Raw genomic sequence first — 26,692 nt, 5'->3', positions numbered from 1 at the left:
CTGTTGCTATGACTGGGGGACCTCTCACCATGGTAAAACAAAAAGTTCTTACTGAGAACCAGAAGTTCACATCCTTGTGATACTTGATACCCTATCAGTTGTTTCTCCTAAAACAGAAACTGTCTGGAGACAGAGATAAGGGGGGAAAAACTGTTTTTATGAGGGTACAGCTGTACAATACATTCTGAGCCTTCCACTAGATATTCATTTATAGGGGAAAAACTTTGCACAGCCAATATTGTTTTCTAGGTATGTGCGTATGAAAGTATTGAAGCTCTTTCCTTTGATCGGTATCTTAATGAAGAACAAAAAAAAACTTTTGCTACCAAAAAGTTTGTTTTATGGATGTGAAAGGGCCATCGAAAAACGTAAATGTTTTATTTTACTCCTCTACTCTTAAGTTGCCCCCATTTGAATGAAAGGAGATTTTTACGAGGCTTTCAACTGTGATGTGAGGGTATCAGACGTGCAGCCCTACCCTTGTACGTGAAATCCACCTCCCTAGAGCTCAACACCTTCCAGAGACAGGGGCCTGCGCAACATTCAGGCCTTTTCACTGCAAGGCTATTCCGATGCTTGAAAATTCAGGGTCCTTAATGATTCGTTATCTTTAAGCATCGTTATGCTAGGAGTGCTACAGGCAACACCTCAGCTGGGAGCATTGTGCTCTCGGCAGGGGTGTTGAACTTCTGGGAGGATGCCCGCATTGCTGCAGCACCAACTCAAACAGGCGTTCCACAGGCATGGCGCACACAGCCCTCTGTGGAGGCTGGGAACAGGCCAAAGATCACAGGGTGCGGCCGCCCTGGCATTCCTGAGGCGTCAGAATAACGCGCTGCTCTTTTTTTCCTTGAAAGGAAGCAAACGGCAGAGCTCGTCTGCTTTTCACAGGACTTCCGTGTAGTTTAGGCTCGAGCCGGCCGCGATCCTGCATAGCTGTGGGCGTGCCCCTGTCCTGTGGGAAAGCTGTGCCAGAAAGGGCGCGGTCGAGGAAGCAAGTTGGATTTGTTTGTTAAACATGGACACAGGCGTGGCGAGTCTTTCCAGAAACAGCCCACTGCCTGGTGTATTGGTACGGCAGGCCCTAGGTGCTGGTGGAGAGTTTAAAGTGCGTTTACACGAGCATAGGCGCATGGCGAGGGTTCAACTCTTAGCACAAGGTGATTGGAGCTTGGAAGCTGCCAATGTTGATTGGAGCTGCTCCAGATTGGAATTCTGTAGTAGTTTATAGCAACTCTCGACACCTTGTCCAGAGAGATTACGATCTGGCTCTGAAATAAACTCTGAGAGCGTTTTTTTGATCATCTCACTCTACACAGACAAAGCATCTGCCTTGTGTTGTAATTTTTAATGTTTTATTTTAAACATGAGCCACGTAGTGCCTCTTCTGTGTGTTGGCCTTGGTGGGATGGTCATGGAGGTAGAGGGATACAGTCAACTATGCGGTAGGAACTGATTACATGCCAGTGAAAGGTTGAAGGTGAGACCTGCACAGCTTTTTTAAACCCATTGCTGGGCTTCTCTGTCCTGAACTGCTTGCTTCAGGGCCTTTTTGTGAATCACCTATGTTCATGTGGAAATGCATGAGGGTTGCAAGCTCTGGCCTGGATCCACACCTCTGCTACTGAGTATTACTGGGAGATTTACAGTAAATGGTGCATATTCTCACAGTGTGGTCTTCCTGCCCTGTAGCCAGTTTCATGTTGAACCCTTTGAAAGCACTTGTTACCTCTCGGCTGTTTCTGAGTCACTGTTCCCCTCCACACTGATATGGTTCCTATTCAGTCTCCCTGTGTTGTACACTGAGTCCCACAGCACACCCCCCTCTTCCTCAGCTCTCAAGCAGTGGAGGCCAGTGTTTGTCCTGGGGAATCTAGCAGTGTTACACTGTCGATCACCCTTCGTTGTCAACACGTTACCAGAACATTTTTAATACTTTCTGTAAGACACCTATTCTACTAAACCAGTTGCAGTCCTTAAAGAGTGAGGTTACAATTCCAGAGGCTCTCTAAATCACATCCCCTAAACAAATGCCCTAATGTCAAATTTTCCACGTCTTTAAAAACAGGTTTCGGGATGGCCTGTGAGCACCGCAACAGAGCAAGGTTAGAGGCTTGCCGATTGCCTAATGTGGGCTCTCTGCACATGTGCTCCATGGTGGACTCGCCACACTCCTTTGAGATATTCATAGACACTCCTTTACATACACACCTAAGAAATCCCTCAAAGGCAGTTTCTTGCACTGATGCCTTGCTCGACAATGATACAGGCGCCTGTTTCAAAAGGCGTGACTGATCTGTCATACAAGCACCTGGGCATGTGTACTTGTACCTGTTCTAGCCAAACCGCCAAAACCCAGAAAAGCACCCAAATCTTTTGTTTTGTACCCCACTGCGCCCTGTAATTGAAGCAGACTCATGGTGCCTTTCTCTCTCTCTGGAAATGGTTATTGCAAGAGGCCTGATAGAAATCTTTCTTTTTTTAATAGTATCAGATCACATTGCAGCCTCTTTATACATAGTTAAACAAGGCCCCAAACATGCCTTACGTAATCCTAGCTAGAGTCTAACAATGGAGGCCTCAATCCTGTTGGGCATACAAAGCAGGTGGAAAAGCTCTGCCTGAAAAGGCTGACTTCACCCCCCCTCCCAAGACTTTGCAGTTGTTCAAGCAATGACAATTAGTATCTTTCATTCTGCCAAATCAAGTCATGGGAAATCAAGTCACATTTCTGCTGCACAGGAAATGTAATGATGAATTCATCTAGATCAGAGGGGGGCACCTCCTGTCTGCGAGTGTGGGAGTTATTGCTTCTGTGAACTTCGTTAACTTATATAGTCAAGTCAAATCATCTGTACAGTATGTGTTATCTGTCTCATCAGTTGCTAATTGAAAAGTGCCCTTAAAACCGCCTGGAATCCAGTCTCTGACTTGTCATCCCAGTTTTAAAAGATGTGTCAAAGATCATTGCATCTCCAATTTTAAAGAACACCCTAAAACCTAGCGTGTTATTGAATCCTCCTAGTAACAAATTAATTCATTTGCTCTGTAATTAATCTGTTTTTTGGTTACTTTAACAAGGGTGTCTTCAAATGCTCTAGAGTAGATAGTGTGATTAGTCTTGTTTAAGGAGTGTTTCCCTCGTGGAATACTTCAGCATGTTTAGACATTAATTTTCCTGAAATATCACCAAGAGATTAAGTGTATTTCCTTTTGGGGAAAAAATTGAATGTACAGAGTGCCCCCTACATGGAGGCAGAAGTAAGCAGTTTTGTTTTCAAACTTCAAAATCATCTCAAGGCCACGTTAGGCACATGAACAAGTAAACGTTTGAGTGCCTAGCCTAGAATCAGTAACCAGCATGATGTTGCTGCTGTCTGATGTCAGTCGATCCCTGCCAATTAGCATTGTTTCTCATTGTTTATTAAGTTCATTTTTTTCAGATCAAGCCTTCAGATCCTGCAAAAAAGATCTCCATGTGGCAGAAATGCAGAGTTTTATAGGTTCCACGATTCGGGACAAAAGTGCTGCCACGGTGTGCAGAGCTAAGCATTTATTGGTGCACCTGCAGTTGGAATTCCTGCGGTTTGAGCGCCAGTGGCCAGTGGCCAGTGAGACCCAGTCCTGCTCCTGCTGCTTAATTCACTGGGTTTGCTCAGCGTGCGGCCCCTCTCAACAATGAGCACTGTTCCCTCCACCAGACCTCAGGCTGTGAGTGTGGGTTAACACTGAATCTGACCCACAGCGCACCGGAGCGAAAGCTTTGATTTCGTCCTGTTGAAAAAAGAGCCCGGTTTGCTTCCAGAACGTCTGCCAGGACATGTTGTGCAGTTTTGTGTTAAAGATCTCCTGGGAACTGGCAGTAACACTGTAATGGCTGACATTGCCTCAGCGGCCTAGAATGTCATCCTCTGTCAGCAGCAATAATGTCTTCAATAATGTCAAAACACGGCTTGCTTTTCACAAGGTTCTGAAAGGTTCTGTGCAGCCCAAAGTGACCCGCTTTCTTCTAGCAGGATGATGAGCTGGGATTGAGCTGCATGCGCTACCGGCTCTACTGGGTTTAACAGGATTGAGAGCTGGGGATTGTCCAGGCCAGGGAAGGCGATGGAAGCCTACTGCATCTTTGACCTGCCACTAACACAGCGCTTTGCTAAAGTGGTACAGCGTCAGCCCCATCCCAGCAGTCATTCTGGGGAACGGCTGGAGCCCCAGTCCCCTTGTTTGAGCAAGTGACCTTTCCATGAAGGAAACAGTGGTCCTGCACGGCTGATGGGGTTTTGTTCAAAATCATCTCAAAATCACTTGAACACAATTGTTCCAGACCTGTTTAAATTGATGATTTAAGGTGATTTACCCATAAAAGTGGGTATTCTTGAAAAGCAACAGGACTGGGCTCCCCAGGATCAGGGTTGCCTGAAGATATTGTGCCTAAAACTCATATTTCAGTGTCCATGGAGCTCCTTAGACCTGCCTTTTGTACGATCTCTGTCTGTTTTCTGTATAAGTGTCTGTTTTGCTCTTAATGAAGGCATTCTTTCTACAGTATGTTGCGCTGTTCAGGAGTGCCAATGAGACATTTACTTGTGGTTGACAACTGAGTTAGGTCCTGAGCAACATCTGTCAGTTTTGGAGTAAAAGGTGAACCTGCCAGTTACTGCATTTGTTGCTGCTCATTGTGATATTCATAACATTTATCTAAAAAAAATGGTGTTTTGGTTTGTGCAGGCTTTTTTAGCTACACTTTTTTAGCAGACCAAGAAGGTTGGCATTTCCTGTCCGGATGCCACGCCTGGGTGTGCCAGATCCAGAATTGCCCTTCTTGAAGTCAACCTCCAATTTAGAAGGTATTTGAGTTGGAAAGAGATAAGTGGCCCAAAATAAGTTCTCTTGTGTTGGCCCGTCCAGCCTGGCCTCCTGGAATACAGGTCAGGCAAACTCTCTCAAAGAAGGAAGGAGAAGCTGTTGGATTCAATGGCTAATTGTGGCTTGATTTATTCTTCATGCTCACTAGCTGTAGAAAGTTAATGGATTAAATTAATATCTTACACTTCTATAGTGCTTTTCTGGACACTCCACTCAAAGCACATTACTCCTCCACCACCACTGGTGTGCAGCCCCACCTGGATGATGTGACAGCAGCCATAGAGCTGCGTGTGTGGTGTGTGGTGTGTGCTCAGAGAGAGCAGAGTGATGAAGCCAGTTCAGAGATGGGGATTATTAGGAGGCCATGATTGGTAAAGGCCAGGTGGGAAGTTAGGACACCAGGATAGCGCTGCCCAATGTTATCATTTTCAGAGCTTTAAGAAGTATGTGGAAAACATCCCACAGGTGTTTTTGATTGTGTCCCAGACATTGTTGGCTGGGCTTGATGAGGCAAAGTGGGTAAGACCCAGATGCTTCTGGTTGGGGCCTGGATCAGAGTTCATCATTCAGAGTCCCATTATCGACAGTGGTGCACAGTACTGTTTGCACTAGCTTCTACATGCTGCTTCAGAAGGAGTAAATCACGGTGACACATGAGTGTAACAATCAAGTGAATTTTATTTGTTTTGTCAAAAAGTATGCATATCAAAACAGGAGATTTTCCCAGGGGTTAGTATTGCTCTCTTCATAAAAATTGACTTCATTTAGAAAGAAACGGTTGTTTAGAAAATTAAATCTCAAAAAGTGCTCAGAAGGACTTGCATTCATCTTTCGGTAAATAAATAGCAGGTTACATAGAAGAGAGCTAAAGCAAGACATAGCAGTTTTTAAAACACAATAAGAGTACATAAATAATAAGGAGCAGGAGATGAAAAGGGTTAGTGTAGTATCTTTTTACACTGAAAGTACAGTAACACCAGATTCAAAATGTCTAGGAATGATTTTTAACATTTTAACCAGCAGTCTAGCAGAACACTTACATGATGCACTTTTAATACTTATTTTACTACAGAAACAAAGCAAAGGAGCGTCCATTTTAGAGCGGTGTGGTTCGCAGACGTGCAGAGATGAAAGCCTGTCGACCAGATCCCACGAGCCTCAAACATCGGAGTGGAGAAAAAGTCGTGTCAGAAGAAAATGTTCGGAACACGGTCCAATCGGCAGATCGATGTACAGGGAGGGGGCGATGGCCGTCAGAGTTGTGCCATCCTGGAGGCAGACCCCTGCCAAGAATAAAGACCTACAGTACACAGACGCAGGTCAGTCGTGTGAGCCGGAGTCTGGCGCGCAGCTGGAGCAGGCTGGTTAAGGGTGTTCGGATGATGCAGAGACTTCAGTCAAGAGTCTTCATTCGCTGTTTCGCACCAGAATGTCAAGCGACTCTAAAGTCCCCCTAGATAGGGAGGTTTTGGGTGGAAATGGGTGCAGATACCACTGGTGGCCACCGGGTGGCGCTGTCAGTCCTCCTCCTGATGGCCGTTGACCATTCCCGTTTCCCAGCGTTGCAATAGTGGAATCTTCTGGCGGGGGGTCTTAGGGCTCCCTTTCACCTGGAGAAAAAAAAAAGATTAGTGATAACATCCCACAAAATTGTGAATTATACAAATACTCGCATGGTAATGTTGGAACAGAACAGGAAAGCAAAATGTTTCTGTCCCCTGTCCCCTTTTCTTTTCTCTCTGTTCCCTTATCTTCTGATGATTTTGTGTTTGCATGGGGTTTTAAACGTTGTGATGGTTTATTTCTAAAGGGAGTATAAACGTGGTGTTTGCCCAGGGCTGGGCATCCTGCTGAAAGACAATTCACATCAGGAAATTCCTACAGAGGGTCAGACTGGACTTTGATCCCCCCAGCAGTGAGTTAACCACAGCAGGGAAGTTACCGCAATAACTCAGGCAAATGCCGAGCGGAGCTGAACCAGGCTGAGCTCCGCGGAGCTTGAAGTAACTGATCCTGTGTGGTTCCAGTGAGGGGACAAGGAAGTTCATCTGCCCCAGCTTCCTGTGGGTTACCCCAGTGCTCAAACTGATGGGGGCAGAGGGAGGGGGGATATACTGTACCCTTTCACTTGTTTAAAAGAAGCGCTCCCCACTGGAAATTGGTCAGTTTTTATAAGGCTTTCCTGACCTCTCTTCCCAGATCGGATCAGTTATTCCACCTGCAGAGGAGGAACTAAGCGAAAGGTCCACACTTGGCAGAGATTCTAGTTCAAGCCCAGCTCACCCTGTCTTCTCTGTAAGTGATAACGTGATAAAAGCATGTGCTAAGTGTATAATTATCACTGCACTACTGTTAACACTGAGGATCAGTCTACTGTGGCTTTAATCTCACTGTAGATGTGTACATCTGCGTTGAGATGAATGAACAGGAGTGGGATTCAAGATTCTTGCTATATACTGTAATGTATTTATTAGGCGTTTCATGTTCTCTCAGCCACAGGGCCCAGGCACTGCATTTCTCACTTGTCACTTCATTTTGTATATGTCTGCTTTGACAAGCATCCAGTGAAAATGTATAAAATATTCACACTAATTTCTGTTGCATCAGGGCAGTTTGCATTACACTGCCCCCCCAGGGAATGAATCAAGTATTTTGAATTGAACTGAATTAATAATAAGCAATAATGCATTAGTATGGTCACACCAACTACATCCAGTGCTGGAATCTCTGACCCTTTTAGGAAGGGTTCCTATTCATCCATACAAGCATTTGTAAAATCAACATCCTATTTCTCCATTGTGGATCAGAGCCTGATCTCCTGTGCCCGCTGGCTGTCCTTACTGTACTGTACCTCTGTGTGGCCGGAGGGTTCTGCAGCAGGTCGGCAGGGTGGGGGCCAGGTCACGTCCAGTTTCCCCAGGGACTGCCGTGCTACAAGAGGAGAGGACAGCAGGCTGTTACTCACCCTGCCCACAAACAGCAGCAAGTATAGAGCCTGTTCAGCTCTTACTCAGCAGTGTCCTGGAACGCTGCATATTCCTATAGTTAAGGCGCCAAGCTGTGCAATTAGGCCACGCTGTTGTGGCCAAAGCGCTCATCTCTAATTGCATGCTAGACTTCATAATTACTGTGTTTGTCTGAGCCTTTGTGCAGAACTGTCCTTTAGCTGCGACACACAGCCACGTTGCTCTAGCTTGTTAACCCCAGAATGCCCACTCTCACACAGCCTGACATCTGGAAGGGATGGATCGATGGAAAGATACTGTAGATGTTCACAACTCGCTCAACAGCAGGGTAATCAAGCCTGATCTTGGAGATTCACAATCCAGCAGGTATTATAAGACATCCTGCATGCATCTAAAACTCAGAGTGCTGAAAAGACATGTAGGCACTGCACTTCTGAATAGCTGACCAGACAATATGGTAAATTATTGAATCGACACATTGCTTCGTGGTTACTTTTAAAGTGGAGTCTAAGATGCTGGTGACTGAAAGTATTGAATGATGAGACACTGGTCCAACGATACGCACAGGAATGCTAATGAAGTCCCAGGGTTGGAGCTTTGCAGGACTGCATTAGATGATTAAATCTGAACCTGATCCCACTCCAGCATCAGAGCTACTGTATGCTGTAGTCACTCCATTAATCCTCTTTTCTTATCCTGGACCAGATTAGCTGATCAGTACCACTTACACACTGCAAAAAGAGCCCACTGTCAAACAGATGTAGTGCAAAACTGACCGGCAAAATTAGCAGATTTACTGCACTTGGGCCCTTGTAGCTGTAGTTTAGCGATGGCATTTGACTCAGTTGTGGAGAAAGGTTCATATGACTGATTCAGAAGAGATCCTAAGCTTCAGTCGCTCTAAGCAAAACAGCGTGCAGTGTTTCAGGCAATGTACAGTGTGACAGATCTCTACCCCAGCAGCAGCACATGATTTGGATACTGCACTCTTAAGAGTGATTTGCATAAAGGTCAACTGTAGTGCAGCTCGGCTTTGAACAATTCCTGCTGGGGACAGGACAAGAATACCAGCTGAACAGCTCCAGCATAAGGAGCAGGCCTGTGAGCTCTGAAGACTTTGTGCATACGTCAGAATGTGGAGGAGTATTCAGGGGAAGACTGACTCCAGACAGTCTGGATCTAAAGACTGGAGACTGATGAATTAATCAGAAGATCTGTCATTTAAGAGATCTCTGGTCTTTGGTGAGCACTTTAATTTTGATCTCAAGTGATCTCTGATGGTTTCATTTAGAAACTCGCCTGCTTTGTGTTTATCAGAACCAACACCACATTCTATGATGCAAACCACAGTCCAAGGCACATCCACTCCAACATCACATCACCTGCAGTCGGTGCCAGCACCGTAAAATAACATCACAATGCTAGAATTTCTCCGGAAGGCTTGACATCTGCCATTAACCGTGGGTGTTTAAAAAGTTCTAAATATTAGAGGTCATTTCAAAAGATGTTAATCCTAACAACACGCATCCACATTTAAAAAGGTTCCGCATCTGAAGGAGGCAGACCTGTACAAAAGGGCTCAGCCTGGCTGCCTGTCCTCGTGGCTCAGCTCGCAGTCATGGACTGTGGTAAAAGCAGGTCTGGCCTCAGGTTGGCCACAAAGCTTCCATTAGCACCTTCCACTGTTTGGGATACTGAAATCACCTGTTTTTTCCAGTCAGCCACCTGAGATACTGATGTCATGTCTGGCCATTCCTGTGACAAACTGGGAGGACACTGCTTACTGCTGCCCGTGTCCTTTACCCCAGGACAACCTTCAGTACTGCTTTCAGTCAACAATCTCTTATTGCGGCAGCTTGTTCACCAGGATAGCCCTTGACCTGATCACTCTAGAAACTCACAAGAGGAAATGCTTCAGCTGCGACAATCTGCTTCAGACAAAACAATTGACCGTTTCTGAGAATCAGTGACAGGCACCCTGGCTGGGATTCCACTGTCTCTTCCTTGCTTAGGGTCTTGATCAGGTTTTACTTTTCTGTGCAAGCAGGGCATGTTTTTTAAATTTGTAATATCTTGTAAAATCTGTTCTACCAACATTAAGCACATTTCCCTGTAACAGCCAAAGAGTTCCTCATAACACTTCTGTGCAACCCAGTTTTTTGCACAAACAACTGCACGCAGCACTTCTCTGTTTCAGGAAGCCAAGCTGAAGAAGCTTCTGCACATGTTGGTGTGTGCTCCATTTTGTGCTTGGTGTTTAATACCCACTTTTTCAGTTTTGAGAATACTGGTTTTAATAAGTCTGGGATCTGTGTTTGTAACACAAACAATATGACAGGTCATGCATTTCACTTACAGTACTGTTTTTGTAGATCAAAGCAACAGAAACAGATATAAGATAGTCACCCTTTTATATTATCATGTATGGAGATGTAAAACATGAAAAATCATAATCATATCATAAATAAATCTTAATCATATGAAGAATTCATAAGTGAAATTTGAATAATCAGAGCCTTTTCTCTTTGTTCTGGGACTGTGATGTTCATACTGTATACTGACCAGCCTAGATGGCAATCTCTGAGACAGCTAGGATCTGTAGTTCAGTGTGATTTTAGGCAAAGCCTGTAAAGGGATTAATGAATTAGGCATCAGCCTTCCACAAAAACTAATTAATCTGCCTGCATGAGAAATAGCTTTTTCCTTCTGAAGACCACAACATTTTTAACAGCACGTGCACACAAGAAAGGAGGAGTTACTCTCCTGAGTCTAAATCACAAGCTTAAAATTCTGTTCAATAATGCCAGCCCCAGTGTCCGGAAAGCATAAAACCTTCACTGCCTACTTCCAATCTGAAGCCCCTGTTTCTTAAGTGAAACTCCCAGACATTTTGCACTGTTCTGAAATGATGATGCATTGGATGATTCATTTCAATCACTGCTTTTTTTATTATTATTTTGAGCTCCTGGGAAGTAGGTAGTCAGAGAGTGAAGTAAAAAACCAATGAACTCCCGAAAGGTCTTGTTGAGAATAAGACATCGTAGCCTTCCTTCCGCAGATTTCTTCCCAGGGGGAAAATAAAACCCCTGTGAAACCAGCACGGTTTGTAGCTTGTGAAAATGGGGGCATGGTGGGCTGTGTTGCTGCCTCACAGCTCCAGGGTTCTGGGGAGTGTCTGTGGATATGGCACTTTATGTGTGGAGTTTGCATGTGTTCTCTGAGTTTGTGGCATTTTCTTTTTGTGTTCACTGCCAGTCACACCCTGTTATCCTTGTGGGGCTAACAGATCTGACATTCAGTCATGTCAAAATAAACTTGATCATAAGATCTACAACAATTCAGAAGGAAATACAGTTCATCTCTGTACCAGCACACCCTGTGGAAAAACCCACACCCTTCAACACAAACCAACTGCCTTTTTTGCACCTTTCCTGAGCTGTTTCAGCACAAGCACCCTTGATCGAAGCTGTAGAGATCCTAGTGCGGATCCCAGGGAGGCTTTGATCGTGGTGTTATTTGAGCCCTTATTACTAAAAAAAGCCACTCCTGTTTGTCTCTCTCACAGCTTTTCTGACTCGGCTACCTGGAGCAGAGAAAGAGAGAGAGAGGAGTCGGGTCGCTCAATAGGGACGTTACAGGCAATCACAAGGTGAAACCAGGCGGAAAACAGCCCGGCTATTGGGGATCATCTTTCTGAACACGCTTTTCAGTCGAGCGCAGACAAAAGGCCAGCAACGCTACAGCGATTGTGCCCTTTAACACTGTGCGCAGGTCAGTCTCGTCTGCACTGCCAGCTGCCTGGTGAGAGCTCTCTTCGAAATCGGCATGAAAACACTCCACCATTCCCACCAACACCAAGATCACCATCCATCCCCATTGCCTAGAACAGGCATGGAGAAAAGAGTCCTGTTGTGCAGACAGGCTCCATGCCGGGTTTTACTGCTGACAGTACAGGACTTTTGTACAAGCTGTACTGATGGACCAGAAAAGTGAGATCTGTGTGACCATAACCTTGAACACCACGTATTTCAAAAAACAAGGTCATGAGCATGTAGTATCCAGCACCACCTTTTAAAGATCTTGCAGCTTAGTAAAACCCAGACTGGATCCAACTGTTAAGCAAGGGACTCTGAAAATATTGCATTTCTTCCTCCCCTGTCCCAGAAGTCTTCCAACATTAGCTCTGTCGATTTGATTTCTTTGTTGGGTTTTATTCTTGGGTTTCCTGAAGTTCAAGAAACAGGCAGATAAGATTTTGGGAGGAGTAACTGACCAGTATTCACATAAGCCGCAAGGGAGGCCAGCGCCATTATCTTTAGGTACCATTTCTTCTGTTCTCCAATCGTAGTGCGCGGCGGAGCAGTGCTCAGGGCTCTGGACTCTGCCCTCAAGCAACGTACTAGTGGTGAATGGAAATGGCAAAAAAAAGGAAATATTGATTCAAAACATTGAGGGCTCAAAATCCTCAGACTCACCTAGAAGCTTCTGCATGGCTTGACACCTCATTACCTGTCTGACTTACTTTCATCTTACTCCACACCTCTGCACCCTTCGTTTGCCTGATTCTGGTCTCCTGACAGGTCCCCTGTCCAGGGGAGGCAAACTTTATGGGTGCCTACAAAAGCTCGCTTACACTTTATGGGTGACAGGGCCTTCTCTGCCCCCCAGTGCTCTGGAATTCTATCCCCACGATCAGAGTCACCTTCCCTGAGCTCTTTGAAATCCAGACTGCAAACCTTCCTCTTCAGGGAGTCTGCATCTGCTCCTTGTGTCCTTCTGCTGCATTTCTCATAATGTTGTTTGTGCTAATTTTGTCATCTCCTGTCTTTGTTGCTGTTTTCATTGTTTTAATTGTTTGTTTTTTTTACCTTTCACATAAAGTGCTTTGAGAAGATGCTGAGATAGAGGCTATGTAGAATTATTATTGTAAAAAGGAATGTAGAATCATTTGTGTTTCTACTTGGGTACAACGCATCTTCTTACAGTGCAGACACGATAGACTGCCCTCTGCGTGTGAACTCCAAACACATGCGGTCAGATTGCCTCGTGTTGAATGTTTAGACTCCACACAGGGCTGAGGAATGATAATCCTGAAACGGATTGTTATAGGTGTTCCTACAAACAAAACTCTGTTTGGATTGCTGGACCTTGAGAGCCCAGTGGAGATGTGGGGAACTGTATGGAGAACTAGACAGCCTCACAGTGCAGTGTCACACAGCTGGGGTGCTTCTGAGTGAGACGCCCCCTCTCTCTACTGGGGTACGATCCTGTGGGTGTTATTCACCCACTGAATATAACCATCACATACATGGGATAGGATGCAGATGTGTCACCTAAAAACTACCCCCCCCCGCCAACATTTGATCATTCCTCCTTTTTACAGGCTATAGAAGTTTTCTTTGCTTCTAATAAGAATCGTCAATTATCTTTTGGTATTTCTCCCATGGATCTGGAATTGCCAGTGGTGTATTTTTTTCATGTCTTAGCAGCTGGGGGCGGATGAGGAAGATTCTGCTGCCCTGCCCACCTTCTAGCCAACTGGATCTTAACACATCACAGACAATGCCTCCCCCCCAGACTGGAGGATCAGCACTGATAAGGGGAGGGGCGTGTCCCTCAATGAGAGCACTGCGTACCTGCAGGCACCTGGGATGTTACAGGGGTCTTGGTGTCGCTGACTTACTGTAGGCCTCTAGACCCTGCAGTCAGCAAATCACCTGCTGCAGCCTGGAGAATCCCAGTCCCAGTCAGTTAGTGACCTGACGAAGGCACAAACCCACGATCACAGAGCTCAACCTGTGATGGAGCCACTCAGGAGGCCCCCTCCTATTTAAATATTCCTTACCTTGGTCCCCCTGTGCAGCAATTAAGCCTCTGTGCCCTTAACTGCTACTGCTGCTGAACACGGATGTGTGTCTCAGGTCCATGACCTGGTGAGTTACTGGAAAATCTCACCTGTGTTTGTTTTGGATTAGCATCATTCATGACCTATACAGCTGCCAGTAAACAGTTTCCCCTTCCTAAAGACATTTCCCTGATGAAATACGAGTCCCACCTTGTGAAATGCTCATGAAGACACTCACAGTAGGAATCATTTTATAATAACAGCCCGCACAAAATAAAACAAGCTAAAATGTGGGACAAATTAAAATACAGCTAACTCATACTCTAGGAGATCATAATGACAAACTGAGAAGGATTCACTGCTAAGCCGATACTGTTAAAGAGCTAAGAAGGAAATTACTCTTCCACAGTTCCAAGAATTGAGGCTCATTTATTTCGTTCTTGTTCATCTGGGACTTTCACCCGGCAGGACCCTTGATAGCAACTGTTGCCAAGAGGCTGCTTACAACAATACAGCTGACAGGACCTAGACCCCAGCTATTCACAGAAAAACCCACCACAGAACTGTCTCTGGAATATGTTGTAGGTACCCCTGAAAAAGTTACCTCAAAACCTGTGCTGGTTTATTTAATATGCAAAACAATTCAGTTGGACTAAAATTAGACTGTGACCTGCTTCTGCGTGCATACCTGCACACCCCTGTTAGAAAACACCTGTGCGTGAGTGAGAGAGTTCAGCGAGGGCGAGGAAGGACAAGGTCTTTGCAGATAAAACACGCAAGTCAGCCGTGGCTGAAACAAAAAATCTGAGCAATGAAGGAGTTGGAGATGAAAGGGAGGCAGTGTCGCATGTCAAATATGGACATTAATATTGTGAAAGAGAAATATCAATGTTGGATTGAAATATTAGTCTGGTAAAGGTGACCTAGGATGAAGTGACCCTTAGATGTGTATCTCTATCCAACTGTATACACGAGAAGGGACAGAACTAAATTCATCAGTAATTAAATATACAGTAGATTACATATGCATTAATACCATTACTGCCTCACAGCTCTTTAGTCCTGGGTTCAATTCCTGGGGTGCTATCTGTGTGGAGTTTGAATATTCTCCCCACGTTCACATGGGTTTCCTAACGTAGTCCAAAGTCAAAAGGTTATGTTAACTGGCTTCTGGGCAAACTGGCCCTGCTGTGAGTGTGTGTAAGTCTGTCTGTGCCTTGTGATGGGCTGGCATCCTGTACAGGTTGTACCTTGCCTTGAGCCCCTTGCTTACTGGGATAGACACTGGCCCCCCAGCAAGCCTGTATTGGATAAAGAGGCTAGAAAATGGAGATCTGGATGTTTGCACATAGGTGTGTAGCTGGACTTAGTCAGTCTCGGAGGGATGGCTACATGGAGAGCAAACCTGTGAAGAACACGAGGCTGAATGAATGCAGACACGCACATCTCCTGCGTGATAGACACTAACCTGAGGGAGCTGGCGAGGGCGAGGGTGATGGCGAGGGCGAGGGGGAGGGGGAGACCGGCCGGTTGGGGGGGGGGGTTGATGGGATGGCCAGCCCATTGGGGGTGGCGGGCTGGGGCTCTTCGCTGTCCCGGGGGCCTCCCGCTGTCCCGTAAAGGCTGAACCTCTGGCGGCGCAGCTCCCTCTCCCTCTGCTGCGCCTCGCGGATATCCTGCTCCACCTCGGGCTTGAGCGACATGGAGGAACGCAGCTTGAAGAAGGGGTTCTCCCGGGGGGGCTCGTCCTCCAGCAGCACCTCCCCGTCTGGCTCCTCCTCCCCCTGCGGGGCGTACGGCATGCCCCTCGAATCCAGGACCGGCGCCCTCTCCCCCTCGTGGCTCCTCGCGGGGTCGTTGGCGACGGGTGCCGCGCGGAGCAGCGTGGCGGGGATCCTGATGGTGTTCTCCAGGATGATGACTTTGCCCACGGCTCCTTCCGTAAGAGACGGGCCCTTCGGCTCCAGGTTCACACTGGGTGCGGTCCCGCTGAGAGGGCCCTGGGCCAGGCTCAGACCCGGACTTTGCGACACCAGGTCTAAGCTCCTTCTCCTCTCCAGGATCGAAGAACGGGGAGATCCCCCGAGAGAGGCTTCATCTGCGGTCGCCCTGGGCGTTGTGGCGGGGTCCTTGCTCTCCTGGAACACCTCGAACAGCATCTTCCTCTCCCGCAGCTGCCGGACGGTGCCCTTGTCGTAAACCCCAGGCACCTTGCCCAGTTGAACCAGGTCCTCCTCCCTCTGGGTGTCCATGCTGATCTCCATTTGCATCTTCTTGCCAGCAAAGTGCCTGTCCTTGCCTTTGCCCGCCTTGGAAGGAAGCGCCTGGGAGAGGATGGGCTTCCTCAGGGGGATTTCCACGTACTCCTCGGACACGCTGGGCTTGGAGATGCCTCTGGACCTCCGCAGGTTCTCCTCTCTCTCCAGAGCCAGCCGGATCTCCCTCTCGATGGGGGTCTCGTTGGCTGGGAGCGCCCCACTGAAGGAAGAGTTCATCTCTAAGGTGCTGCCGGGGGAAAAGTCGGCAGACACCCCGCTGTCGCTGAGGTTGTCATCCCCGTTCTCCAGCTCCATTCTCACTCGCCGGGCAACCGCTTTCTCCTCTCCGTGAGCCGGAAGGCTGCCTTCTTCTGTGCTCTCTCTCCCTGCCTCGCCTGTCCAAGCTGTTCCCTGCTTGGCTGCACCTGTTAGTCTACCTACTGGTGGCCCCTCCCCTCTCTCTGTCCCTTTAAGCTCCCTAACTACAACAAAACTCCCAGAGCAGGCTCCCTCATTGGCTGATTCCTGGGCAACTGTTGCTAGGGGCAGCGACTTCTGCACCTGCTGCTCCTGTGCCTGTTGCAGAGTCTTCAGGCAGTGTAGGAGCTCCTCCTGGTGACTCAGAGGTAGAACTGCATCCTCTGGCTGGACTTTATAGGAGGAATTTGCTGGAGACGATGATGCTGTTTCCATGAGCTGGTTTCCGGAGGAGCTCCTGGAGAAGGAAGGCTGGGGGGGTCTGCTGCTGCCACTGTTCTCCAGCTTCATCCACTGCTCCCTGGCTGTGCTGAAATCTAAAGACTGGTAGTCCACCACACTTTTAGTGTCCCCCTTTGTAGCGGGGTCTTCTGGCGTCTCGCAGCACAACTTGACAGCTTCTCCCGAGGGCTCCCTGCGGTCAAGGCCATCATCAGATGGGCCAGAATGAGAAGTCGTTTCTTCAGATGGCCCCTGGGGGTTTGCAGCCTTACGCAGATCAAGTCCATCCACTGTTTCCACGAGCAACCCTTCCCTTGCCTCCATGCCCAACTCCAGCGGGGTAGGTGGCCACTCCTGGCCGTCACAGGGCTCCTGCCTGGCCACTGTTTCCTCAGGGAATGGGATTTCCTTGGCATTGGATTCCCCTTCCACAGCATCATTGCCTTGCTGGTCGTCCTCTTCTGGTGCTAGTAGACACTCCTGCTCTGTGTCGCTAAACATGACCGGCGGGGCAGGAGGGAACTCTTGGGCCTCTGGGATACGTTGAGGGAGTTTCCAGTCAGCACAGTCAAGGGCATCTAATGCATTTTCTTCCACTGGCCACTGTGGCTCTGGCAAATCAGGCCAAGATTCCTCTTGCTGGGCCTTGGGCGCTTCCATATTCATGGACGGAATGTGTTCTCCTGTTGCCTCCCTGTCTTCGGTGGAGTCTGTATCCCCCTCCGTCAGGAGGCTGCAGTTCTCCCAGTCCTCTGAGAGAGAACTTTGGGGGCTTCTGGGGTCTGTTGCCATGGCACCCGTCTCGATTCGCACGCGCTCCCTGACCCTCGGCTGTTGTCGTAGTTACCTTTCGAGCTCGTCGTTCCCCGCCCCTTTCCTCAAGGAATCTGGAAGGCAGAGGCAGCAAGGTCATGGCAGGCAAGAATTACCCTCCGCCCACAAACATGCACATAGCTGCCTTCTGTGTTAGAAAACTTCACTAGTTCACGGACTCCTCAAGTCCAATTGTTATGTTTTTAGGCAACAGCACAGAGAAGTGATTAGACCAAAGAGTCATTTATTCTCAGTTGACTTAACCTGGTTTAAATATCAACCTTTCACTGACCCTCTACATCCTGCAATGAGTTCACCGTTCATAATTTTTGACAAAATAGCACTCCTACTATACATATACCATGCCCTGATTTCATTATTATTGTAATATTGAAACCATCCTAAAACTTTAATTCCAAAGCAAACAAAATGAACACATTCTACAAGAGACTAGCACATCCTGGGCCTTTGCAAAGAAGCACGCTTCCCACAATGTTGTCAAGAGGCAGCACACAAGTACACTCTACATAGTGTATGTGTAAGTATCTACTGTATATGCCAAGATTTCTCTTCTTTAACAAGAAATGCATGAAGACACTTTAATATATTTTAGCCAGTTTGCTTTAATCACTCAATCGTGTGGCTGATCCAAAATAAAAAGCCCAGCCCACTCAGAACTGAGTGTGTGCTGGCTTCTCCCACAGGCCAATGAAGACTTGACGCAGCCTGCCTGCCTGGCAGGACAACTCATGCTTATTAGACCGAGCTTGTTTCTGAGCATGTCTAAGATTTCCCCTGTGGCTTGTGAAAAGTGCCAGTGCATTGCCCGGAGTAGAAAACAAAAGTTCATTTCTAGAGGTTTAAAAAAAACTTTTTAAAAATGTAAATTTAAACTTTTGAAACTGGAAATTCACCCCAAGATGCTGAGTGTGCCATTTCAACATATTTGATCTATAAACAATACAGCGTTGAGTTTTCATGCTGTAGAGATTTTCTGAAAATACTCATTATATTCTTTAAAAATCAGTTGGGCTACAATTCCCAGCTATTAAGCAAGAAAGCTCTCATTAGGTTACAGCTCATAACTCCAAGACCCCACTGCAATGAACAAGATCTTTAACTACTTTTTGATCAGCAGTGGACTCTGCCAGTGGGTTGGAGTTTTAGGGACTGTTACCCCCAGATCAACCTGCTGTCCCTTCAGCAGAACGCAGAGAGAGTGTGTGTATCACGTTGCAGGTTCAGCCTTTGCATAGCAGTGCTGGGGAGACATTCAAGCACCTGAACAACTTTGGGTGACTGAACTCTAAAGCTTTTCAGTATTCTTGCGCACAGTTCTTGTACTGCATTTGCTGCTTTATAAAATCAGTTCAGAGAAACATGCAATAGCAGTTGTACTTACTTAAGGTTTTTTATGGCATGACTTGTACTGATGAGGCATTTTAACTTCATTCTTCTTTCTGCACAAATTTACTGAGTTGTAAGCACACGGTACAGGCCTCTTTACTGTATGTGCAAAAGCTTGCAACTCAAAAACTCTGAACAGATCCAACTGCTGTCAGGTGGGACTTGTTTACCAGTAGTTACTGAAAGAAATCTTTGCAAGCTTTTAATTGCACATTCACCATTAAGAGGGATAGGTTACAAAAGAATCAGAGTTCACTAATTAGTCACCTTTCCCAGAAACGTGGCTGCACAGCTCCAGGGAAATCACTTCTGCACAATTAGCGCTATGACTGCAGCAGGCCAAGTACCTTGGGCTGCACTTAGATCCAAGCCTGTCATCTGATCTTGAGGGGGGCTGCAGCCTCCTGCAGAATCACATAACTTGCAAAGTTTTCTGCTGATTCAAAGCAGACCTTAATCTGATTATCTGCTCTCAGCAGCTCAGCCGAACTCACACGATCTGTATCTGCCCTGGTGAAGGCCAATGGCTGGAGCTGGGCTCACACTGCCTCTGCCACCCCTCACTTTCCTCACCTCTGTCCACTAATCCGCACCACCTCCTTTTCTCTCAGCTCCTCGCGTCTTACTCAGAGTCCACCCTGCCTCCTTTCAGAGCCTCATGTCTTACACAGAGCCCACACTGCCTCCATTCAGAGCCTCGTGTGTCACTCTGAGCCCACACTGCCTCCATTCAGAGCCTCGTGTGTCACTCTGAGCCACACTGCCTCCGTTCAGAGCCTCGTGTGTCACTCTGAGCCCACACTGCCTCCGTTCAGAGCCTTGTGTGTCACTCTGAGCCCACACTGCCTCCATTCAGAGCCTCGTGTGTCACTCTGAGCCACACTGCCTCCGTTCAGAGCCTCGTGTGTCACTCTGAGCCACACTGCCTCCGTTCAGAGCCTCGTGTGTCACTCTGAGCCACACTGCCTCCGTTCAGAGCCTCGTGTGTCACTCTGAGCCCACACTGCCTCCATTCAGAGCCTCGTGTGTCACTCTGAGCCCACACTGCCTCCGTTCAGAGCCTCGTGTGTCACTCTGAGCCCACACTGCCTCCGTTCAGAGCCTCGTGTGTCACTCTGAGCCCACACTGCCTCCGTTCAGAGCCTCGTGTGTCACTCTGAGCCCACACTGCCTCCGTTCAGAGCCTCGTGTGTCACTCTGAGCCACACTGCCTCCATTCAGAGCCTCGTGTGTCACTCTGAGCCCACACTGCCTCTGTTCAGAGCCTCTTGTGTCACTCTGAGCCACACTGCCTCTGTTCAGAGCCTCTTGTGTCACTCTGAGCCACACTGCCTCTGTTCAGAGCCTCTTGTGTCACTCTGAGCCCACACTGCTGTCCCAACCATTTCCCAAGTTCGTCTTATAGCTCACCCTGAACCACCAGTGTGACCAGTCTCCACATCAGCAACATTGGTGAGGTACTGACTGATGTGCTTAATTAACACAACTCTGTTCAGGACTGATCATTTCTGTTTCAAACTCAAATGATTTCTACGTGGCTTCATTTCACACTATTACTGATGACTGGGAACATTTGAATTCTGCCCTTTGGTGGCCCGTTTAAGTTTTAAAAATATTTTTGGGAACCTTCTTTTCTCTCGATTTCTGGAATTCCTAACTGTCAGTTTACTTGTAAAATAATGAATTATAATTTTTATTTAGCATATTTGAGTTTAACCAAACTCTCTTGCAAAAGAATAAAAACAGGTGAAAGAACTACCTTAACAAACGGTAAAATGTATAACAGTTCATTTCCAATCCAGTTTGAAATGTGCTTATGGTGCTCACTGTCCATTGTGACAATTCACAATCAAAGAGCAAATCCACAAATTCACGGGTACTGATTTGTGTTGGTGAAAACATTTAATCTAACATAACCAAACCACTGCCTTTTTCAGCAATATCTGCACGTGTTGTCTAGTGCGTCTGGACTCTTTCCTAATCCATCCTCAGCCTGGTTCCTTCAGCACAGACCATTAGAACACATCGTTCCTCCCATTCCCCCCCCCCATCACAAAACGATTGACAAGCAAGCTATTGTCTTTTTTTCCCCAATCTGGACCAGCTGAGCTTCTCCTCCCGTCAGGCAAGAGGCAGCTTAACTCGCCGCCTCTGCCCCCACCTCCTGATGCTGGCCTTGAGAAACCCTGCCCTGACATCACAGCAATGAGAATGTTCTCCTTTCCCTTGCCCGCTGTGAAGAACATCGCTGCTGGTGGCAAAATGCCTGTTCCACTATTTAGAGTTACAGGCCACCTCCCCTTAGTAAATATTGTCACCATGATCCTGAACGCCAGTGCTCTGTCCCTCAACGTTATCTGTATACCTTTAAGCACTGACGGTAGTGGTTCATGACGGGGGTTATTCGGTCAGCCCAGTCAGGCTGCAGTAGCTGTAGGTGAGCTCTACAGTACAGCACATGGCTCCCCCCTGGACAGGACACCGGTCCATCACAGGGAGTATCCTCCCCCAGCAATAATACAACAGTGTGCAGTGGAGCAACTGGGGTAACTGGGGTACTGTACCTCATTCAAGGTCTAACAGCAGGGACCCAAAGCCACAGACTGCCAGTCACAAGACCAGACACTTGTCCCCAACTCTACACCGCCAGCAGTGCCATACCTGTAAAATGACCTCTTCTGTCATGTTAGCTTGAGTTTGAGTATTCAGTGCCATTTCACAATTGAGGTCAAAGGTTAAGTTAAGAAGACATGGACTCTTACTAAGAAAGCAGCCAGTTGCTTTTCTTTAAGAAGTTTTCTTTTGACTACAGAACAAGACAGAGTATAGCCTTTAGATGCCCTGTGGTTCCTCAGGGGTGAGACTGGGAATAAACTGGAACCACTATGCCTGCCAGGAGGCAAATGGCAGGGTGTTGCTTTATTTGCTGTATAGAATTGTAAGCTGGCATTGATACAGTTCTAGTTTACTGGCCACTCTTTAAAGAAATGTCATTAAATTTAGCACACAGTCTGAGTCCACTGTGACAAATTTCTGAAAGTGTTCAGACAGATCAGCACTGACACGTGGGCTGTCCTAAGGCCCCTTAGCATCTTCACAGAGTCAGTTCTCTATCTTAAAGAAAAGCTCCAGCATAGCCTGTCCGATCTAAGCATGAGTGGGCTTTCTCTAACCAATCCCGACTCTCCAAAAGAATTCCCGATTACTCAGGTCATTGGAGTCTCTTGCAACAAATTCTGTGCCTAGGACCTGACACAACAATCTGGAGCAACAATAACGAGCTCTTGACTCTTCACTGGAAGGTTGTAGTTCAAATCTTGAGTGAGACACCACTGTTGTCCCTTTATGTACGAGAATGTATTGCATTTGGGCAACCTCACTGCACTGTACTGTATAAATGGGTACCCTACCAGGCTGAAAATGAGAATTTATTCTCCATTAACTATCATTATTATTTGTGATCCAGTAATGTACCAATGCCTTGCGTGAAGCACTAGGCAGAATTAAAACATATTTCGCCAATATAAATAAATGCACGTTTGTTCATTGGAATGAAATGTATGTAAAGACCATGTTCAAGATCAGGTTAGAGTTTATTATGGTACATTATCTGTAACATGAGACAAGCTCAGAGCGCACCATTTATCCCAGGATAGGACACCAGTTAATGATGCGATTACTCCATCAGTACCAGCTGGGTGAAATCCTTCAAACCCACACCTTATTGGCTAGGAGCCTGGAGTATTAATGACTACTTCACCATTAAGTGTCTTTATTGAACTTGTTTAATAAGTATCTTTGCTGTCAGTGAAACAGTTAACATTGACTGAAAACTCATTCTTCCTAAAAGTGAGAGGTTCAGACAATTTAACAATTTAATATTCATTTAAGAAATGTGGGTGGGGGATACTTTTATTTCTCCTAGTATTCATTCTTACATAGTATTCATAGTGAGAGTGCAGTTTGAAATGCTGAGAGTTCACAAGGGGTGTCTGTGCAAACTATACTGCTGTACAGCAATGACAGCTTTAGGAGAGGCGGATTAATACTCAAGCACAGATTATCCTTGCTAATTGTTCATCTCAGGGAGATAATATGGTCACCTTCACTTCTCTGCCCAAGGTGCCATTTTGTCCTTGGATTCTAAATGATGATGGAAAAACTGCCAGCAAACTATTCATCAGGGTAGTGTGGCCAGGCGGTGCAGATAGCTACTGGCTACAGCTGAGCATGAGCAATGGCCTATATGGCCTTGTATCTGCCACAGACACAACTGTTGTGGAGTTAAGAACTTTAGAAGGGTTACAAATTAAAGGAGGGGCCATTCTAGCCCCTTTGGTAGCTATTAGTTATGAAGAGATAAGAGAGACACCTGGGAGGTGAGATAATAATATAATTTCTTGTTTTTGTATTTTTGCAGACTGTGCACTCTAGTGTCTTGAAGTTAGCTTTGCGCCCAAATATACTGTATAAAGAAGTTGCCTGTCCTTGGTCAGTGAGATAAAGGGCATGTATTTGGTAAGCTGGCTGTACTGTATGCCCAGAACGTGAAAAGAACTAACTGTTGTCTAGTCTGCAACTTAGATATAATTCATTGGCATGTGTTACTGTCTTATCATTTGTTTAGAATGTGTCAAAGTAACTGTTTGTTTTAAAGTATTAAGGACCAACTTCAGCTACTTATTTTTAAGTCTGGTGGTTGCAAGCTGGACTTCCATATGCATATGAAATAGAGACTTCTGCTTCACAGATACCTGAACTTTGTCATTTGTATGACACAACAGTTAACTGATCCAAGGATCCCTTCCAGCTGATGATATCTGAAAGAAGCCTTGGTATTAGCATCAAACACATGGTGGGGTGGCATGTTCCAGACTCCCACAACCCTGAGTGTAAAGAGGTGCCTTCCTGGCCTGACAGAAGACTCTCATCCTGCTGTTTCTGAAAGAAGCCAGGGTATCAGCTTCAACTGCATGGCTGGCCAGCTAAACTAACTTTAAGATGTCCAAGATGACATATTGAAACTCAATTAACAAGTTAGTTAGTAAGTACATCTGGACCAGTAACCGAGCTGTTCTACTACAGTACTGTATGTTTCAGTAATTCATTTGAAAAAGATTAAGTTATGTCAGTAACTAGAGTTGTACTGTATGCTTGAAATACAGTATAACAGTGTTTTACTCTAGCCAAGTTCTTCATCACATGGGCAGGTTTGCATGTTGGTTTTCAGCTCCAGAGGTCAGATGGGGCTTGTAACTGGTATAAGCCTCGTACCGATTTCTGAGTTTCAGCACTGCCCTCAATCAGGGGTGTACGAACTCGACCTCTACAGGAATTTAAAAAACCGCTCCTCGTGGGCGTGTCTGATACCGTGTCCTTTCCCACCCATGTCAGTTCTTTGTGAATTAATCAAGCACAAGCACTAAGTGACAGGCTGCGTATATTTCTGAATGCTGAATGTACTGGAAACTGACAGAAGAAATACGTTTTAAAAAAAGGTCGAAACAAGCTAGCAAGCAGATCAACTGTCCGGCTGGTATTAAAATCAGCAGACAGCATTTCTTCAGGACCAGGGTTGAGTTGCACTGCTGTAGATAAGGGGTATACGCTATTGAGAGTGATTAATTACAATTGTATAATATTTAGATTACAAGCGCCCTGAGTCTTGTAGCTAGTGAATTTCTGGCGTTTCCCGAGTATGCGAGGTCTTATTACGCTTTTGTGTGAGGAGTCACAAACGGTCTTAAGGTAATTATAAAAAAGTAAAAATAAAACGTTTGTGATAAACGGAGAAAGTACTGGACATTTTCCTAAACAATGCTTTGGTTTTTATTCAGAACGAAACCTGTCCGAGTAACGCAGTTTGCTTGACTTGACTGACGGGTATTTTTTTTTTAACTAAGGAGATTATACATGGTGTTGTTAAAATAGTACAGTTCATCAGGGAAATACACGTGTCTTGTTTAACTCAAATACAAGCCCGTCTCGTCTTACAACACCTACAGTATTTGTTCAGCTGTATTATAACGAATGCTTTTCGATGAAGTACGAAAACAAAATACCTTAAGCTTAAAACTATTTAAAAAGTTACGTTTCTGTTCTTAGAATATGAAGTATTTGATCTTAACACTACTAAAAGTTTTTTTTACTGCATTTTATCTAAACTTTAAACAAAACCGTGACTTTCTGCGCGATACAATATATTAATGGGTTTCAAGGTGATCCAAGTTAACCGTTAATTTTGACAGTGGTCGGAAAACTTCAAAAAGGAGTACAAAGTACAATCGGCATTTACAACTGTTAATAAAGGTTTTAGCAGGATTGGGCTTGCAAATAATTAGAATGTAGCATCGTTTGCAAAAACGTACTTTTATAACTAATTCGTTTGTGTGCACGAGAAATAGCGCGGTTTTCAAGTGCACCTCGAGGTTTAGCGACAGGCAAAAAAATTGATGAAATATCCTAAAAACATTAAGAAACTACCAACCTTATAATGTGTGAAGATGTTAATAATAGTGAAAGGAAATGCATACTGTATATCGTGAAAAAGCATCCCAAAAGATTACGATAACAAAAATGTGAATACAAATCCTACCTGTTTTGGTTGTACAGTCTGCTGTATTCTGAGTTAGATATCTGGTGTTTCCGCAATTTGAATTCACATTTCTTCAGACCAGGCACTCATAAGATTTGACCTCTGCGAGCGCCCAGCCCATGTGCAGCCTAATCCTCTGCTGAGTCCTGTAATATCTGCCTGAGACAGTATCCCCACGGACAACCCACGGCCAATCGTCACCCCGTACCAGCAGAATCGAGCACAGCTGCGCTCCAACACCGCCCCTTCTGTCACATCACGGGCTCTTGACAAGCAAATCGTGCTGCTTTCACCTCCGGTGCCTTTTACTAAAAGCTCCTGTGGTTATAGCAAACCTCACCCTCCCACCTCGACCAGAACTCTCCAATGCAACTGGAATCAACTGATTTAAGTCTTCAGCTTTTCCCAAACTGGTTGACCAAGCTGACAATGTCCCTGTAGCTAGGGGTCAATAGAGTTCACAGGCTGTTTTTCACACGCAGAAAAAGATACGTTTGAAATTGACCGGTTTTGTGATGCGGAATCAATCAGAAATTGTGGAAAGGAAGTTATTTATTGGTAGTTCAAGTAGCTACAGTAGCTGCGTCAGCATGCGTAGGCTGCACAGGAACAGGTGCAGTAACGTGTTTATGAAGAAGGCTCCACATCCAAAACGTTGTTTCCTTTCTTTTCTTTTCAGCATGGAATAAACCCGTTAACTGTCCTTATTTATTGGTAGTTGTATGTAATTATTGTCATTCATTTCATTCATTCTTGAGGGAGGCCCTCCTAGCCTGGTGTGTAAGGCTAGCAACCCTAAAGTAGAGTACCAAATGTTCTGTATACAGCAGTCTTGTCTCAGTTCCCAGTTCTGAAAATCTGGTAATCCGACCTGTAGGAGGATTAATGTTGTGATAAGTGGTTTTTACTCAAAGGAACATATTAAGTATAAACTTAATAAGCACAGAAATTCTAATCTTCCTAGTTCTAATCAAAACAGCATTTCCTGAGCACAAACTATTGTATGTTTACCATGCGGTCAGTAAATGTGAATTATATTCCATAACCGTGCTCAGCATGTATACTGAGAGCACAGTGTGATCCATTAACAACTTGTTGCCTAAGATATTGTGGAGCAAGTCTGAAGTTTGAGACAATGATTGTTTTTCCTGGTACTTGTAATCATGTGGTCTATTAATTAAAATGTGATTATCTACTCTGAGGAACATTGTCAGTCAGTGGGGCCTTCTGGGATTGTTTTCTG

General features: G+C 45.8%; 1 protein-coding gene across 1 annotated transcript; it reads right to left on the bottom strand.

Annotated features, from left to right (window-relative positions):
* Positions 1-5,524: 5,524 nt before the first annotated feature.
* Positions 5,525-26,166, bottom strand: misp3 (MISP family member 3). The gene is made up of 4 exons (XM_015349119.2): positions 25,450-26,166; positions 15,146-17,521; positions 7,718-7,797; positions 5,525-6,476 (listed from the first exon to the last, which is right to left on the bottom strand). The coding sequence occupies exons 2-4, from the start codon at positions 17,424-17,426 to the stop codon at positions 6,384-6,386; spliced, it is 2,454 nt and encodes an 817-aa protein (XP_015204605.2). The 5' UTR covers positions 17,427-17,521; positions 25,450-26,166; the 3' UTR covers positions 5,525-6,383.
* Positions 26,167-26,692: the final 526 nt, after the last annotated feature.

This window comes from Lepisosteus oculatus, chromosome 11 (genome assembly GCF_040954835.1).
Source record: "Lepisosteus oculatus isolate fLepOcu1 chromosome 11, fLepOcu1.hap2, whole genome shotgun sequence".
NCBI lineage: Eukaryota > Metazoa > Chordata > Actinopteri > Semionotiformes > Lepisosteidae > Lepisosteus > Lepisosteus oculatus.
The sequence above is the reverse complement of the archived record's forward strand: the minus strand, read 5'-3'. Positions and strand labels throughout refer to the sequence as shown.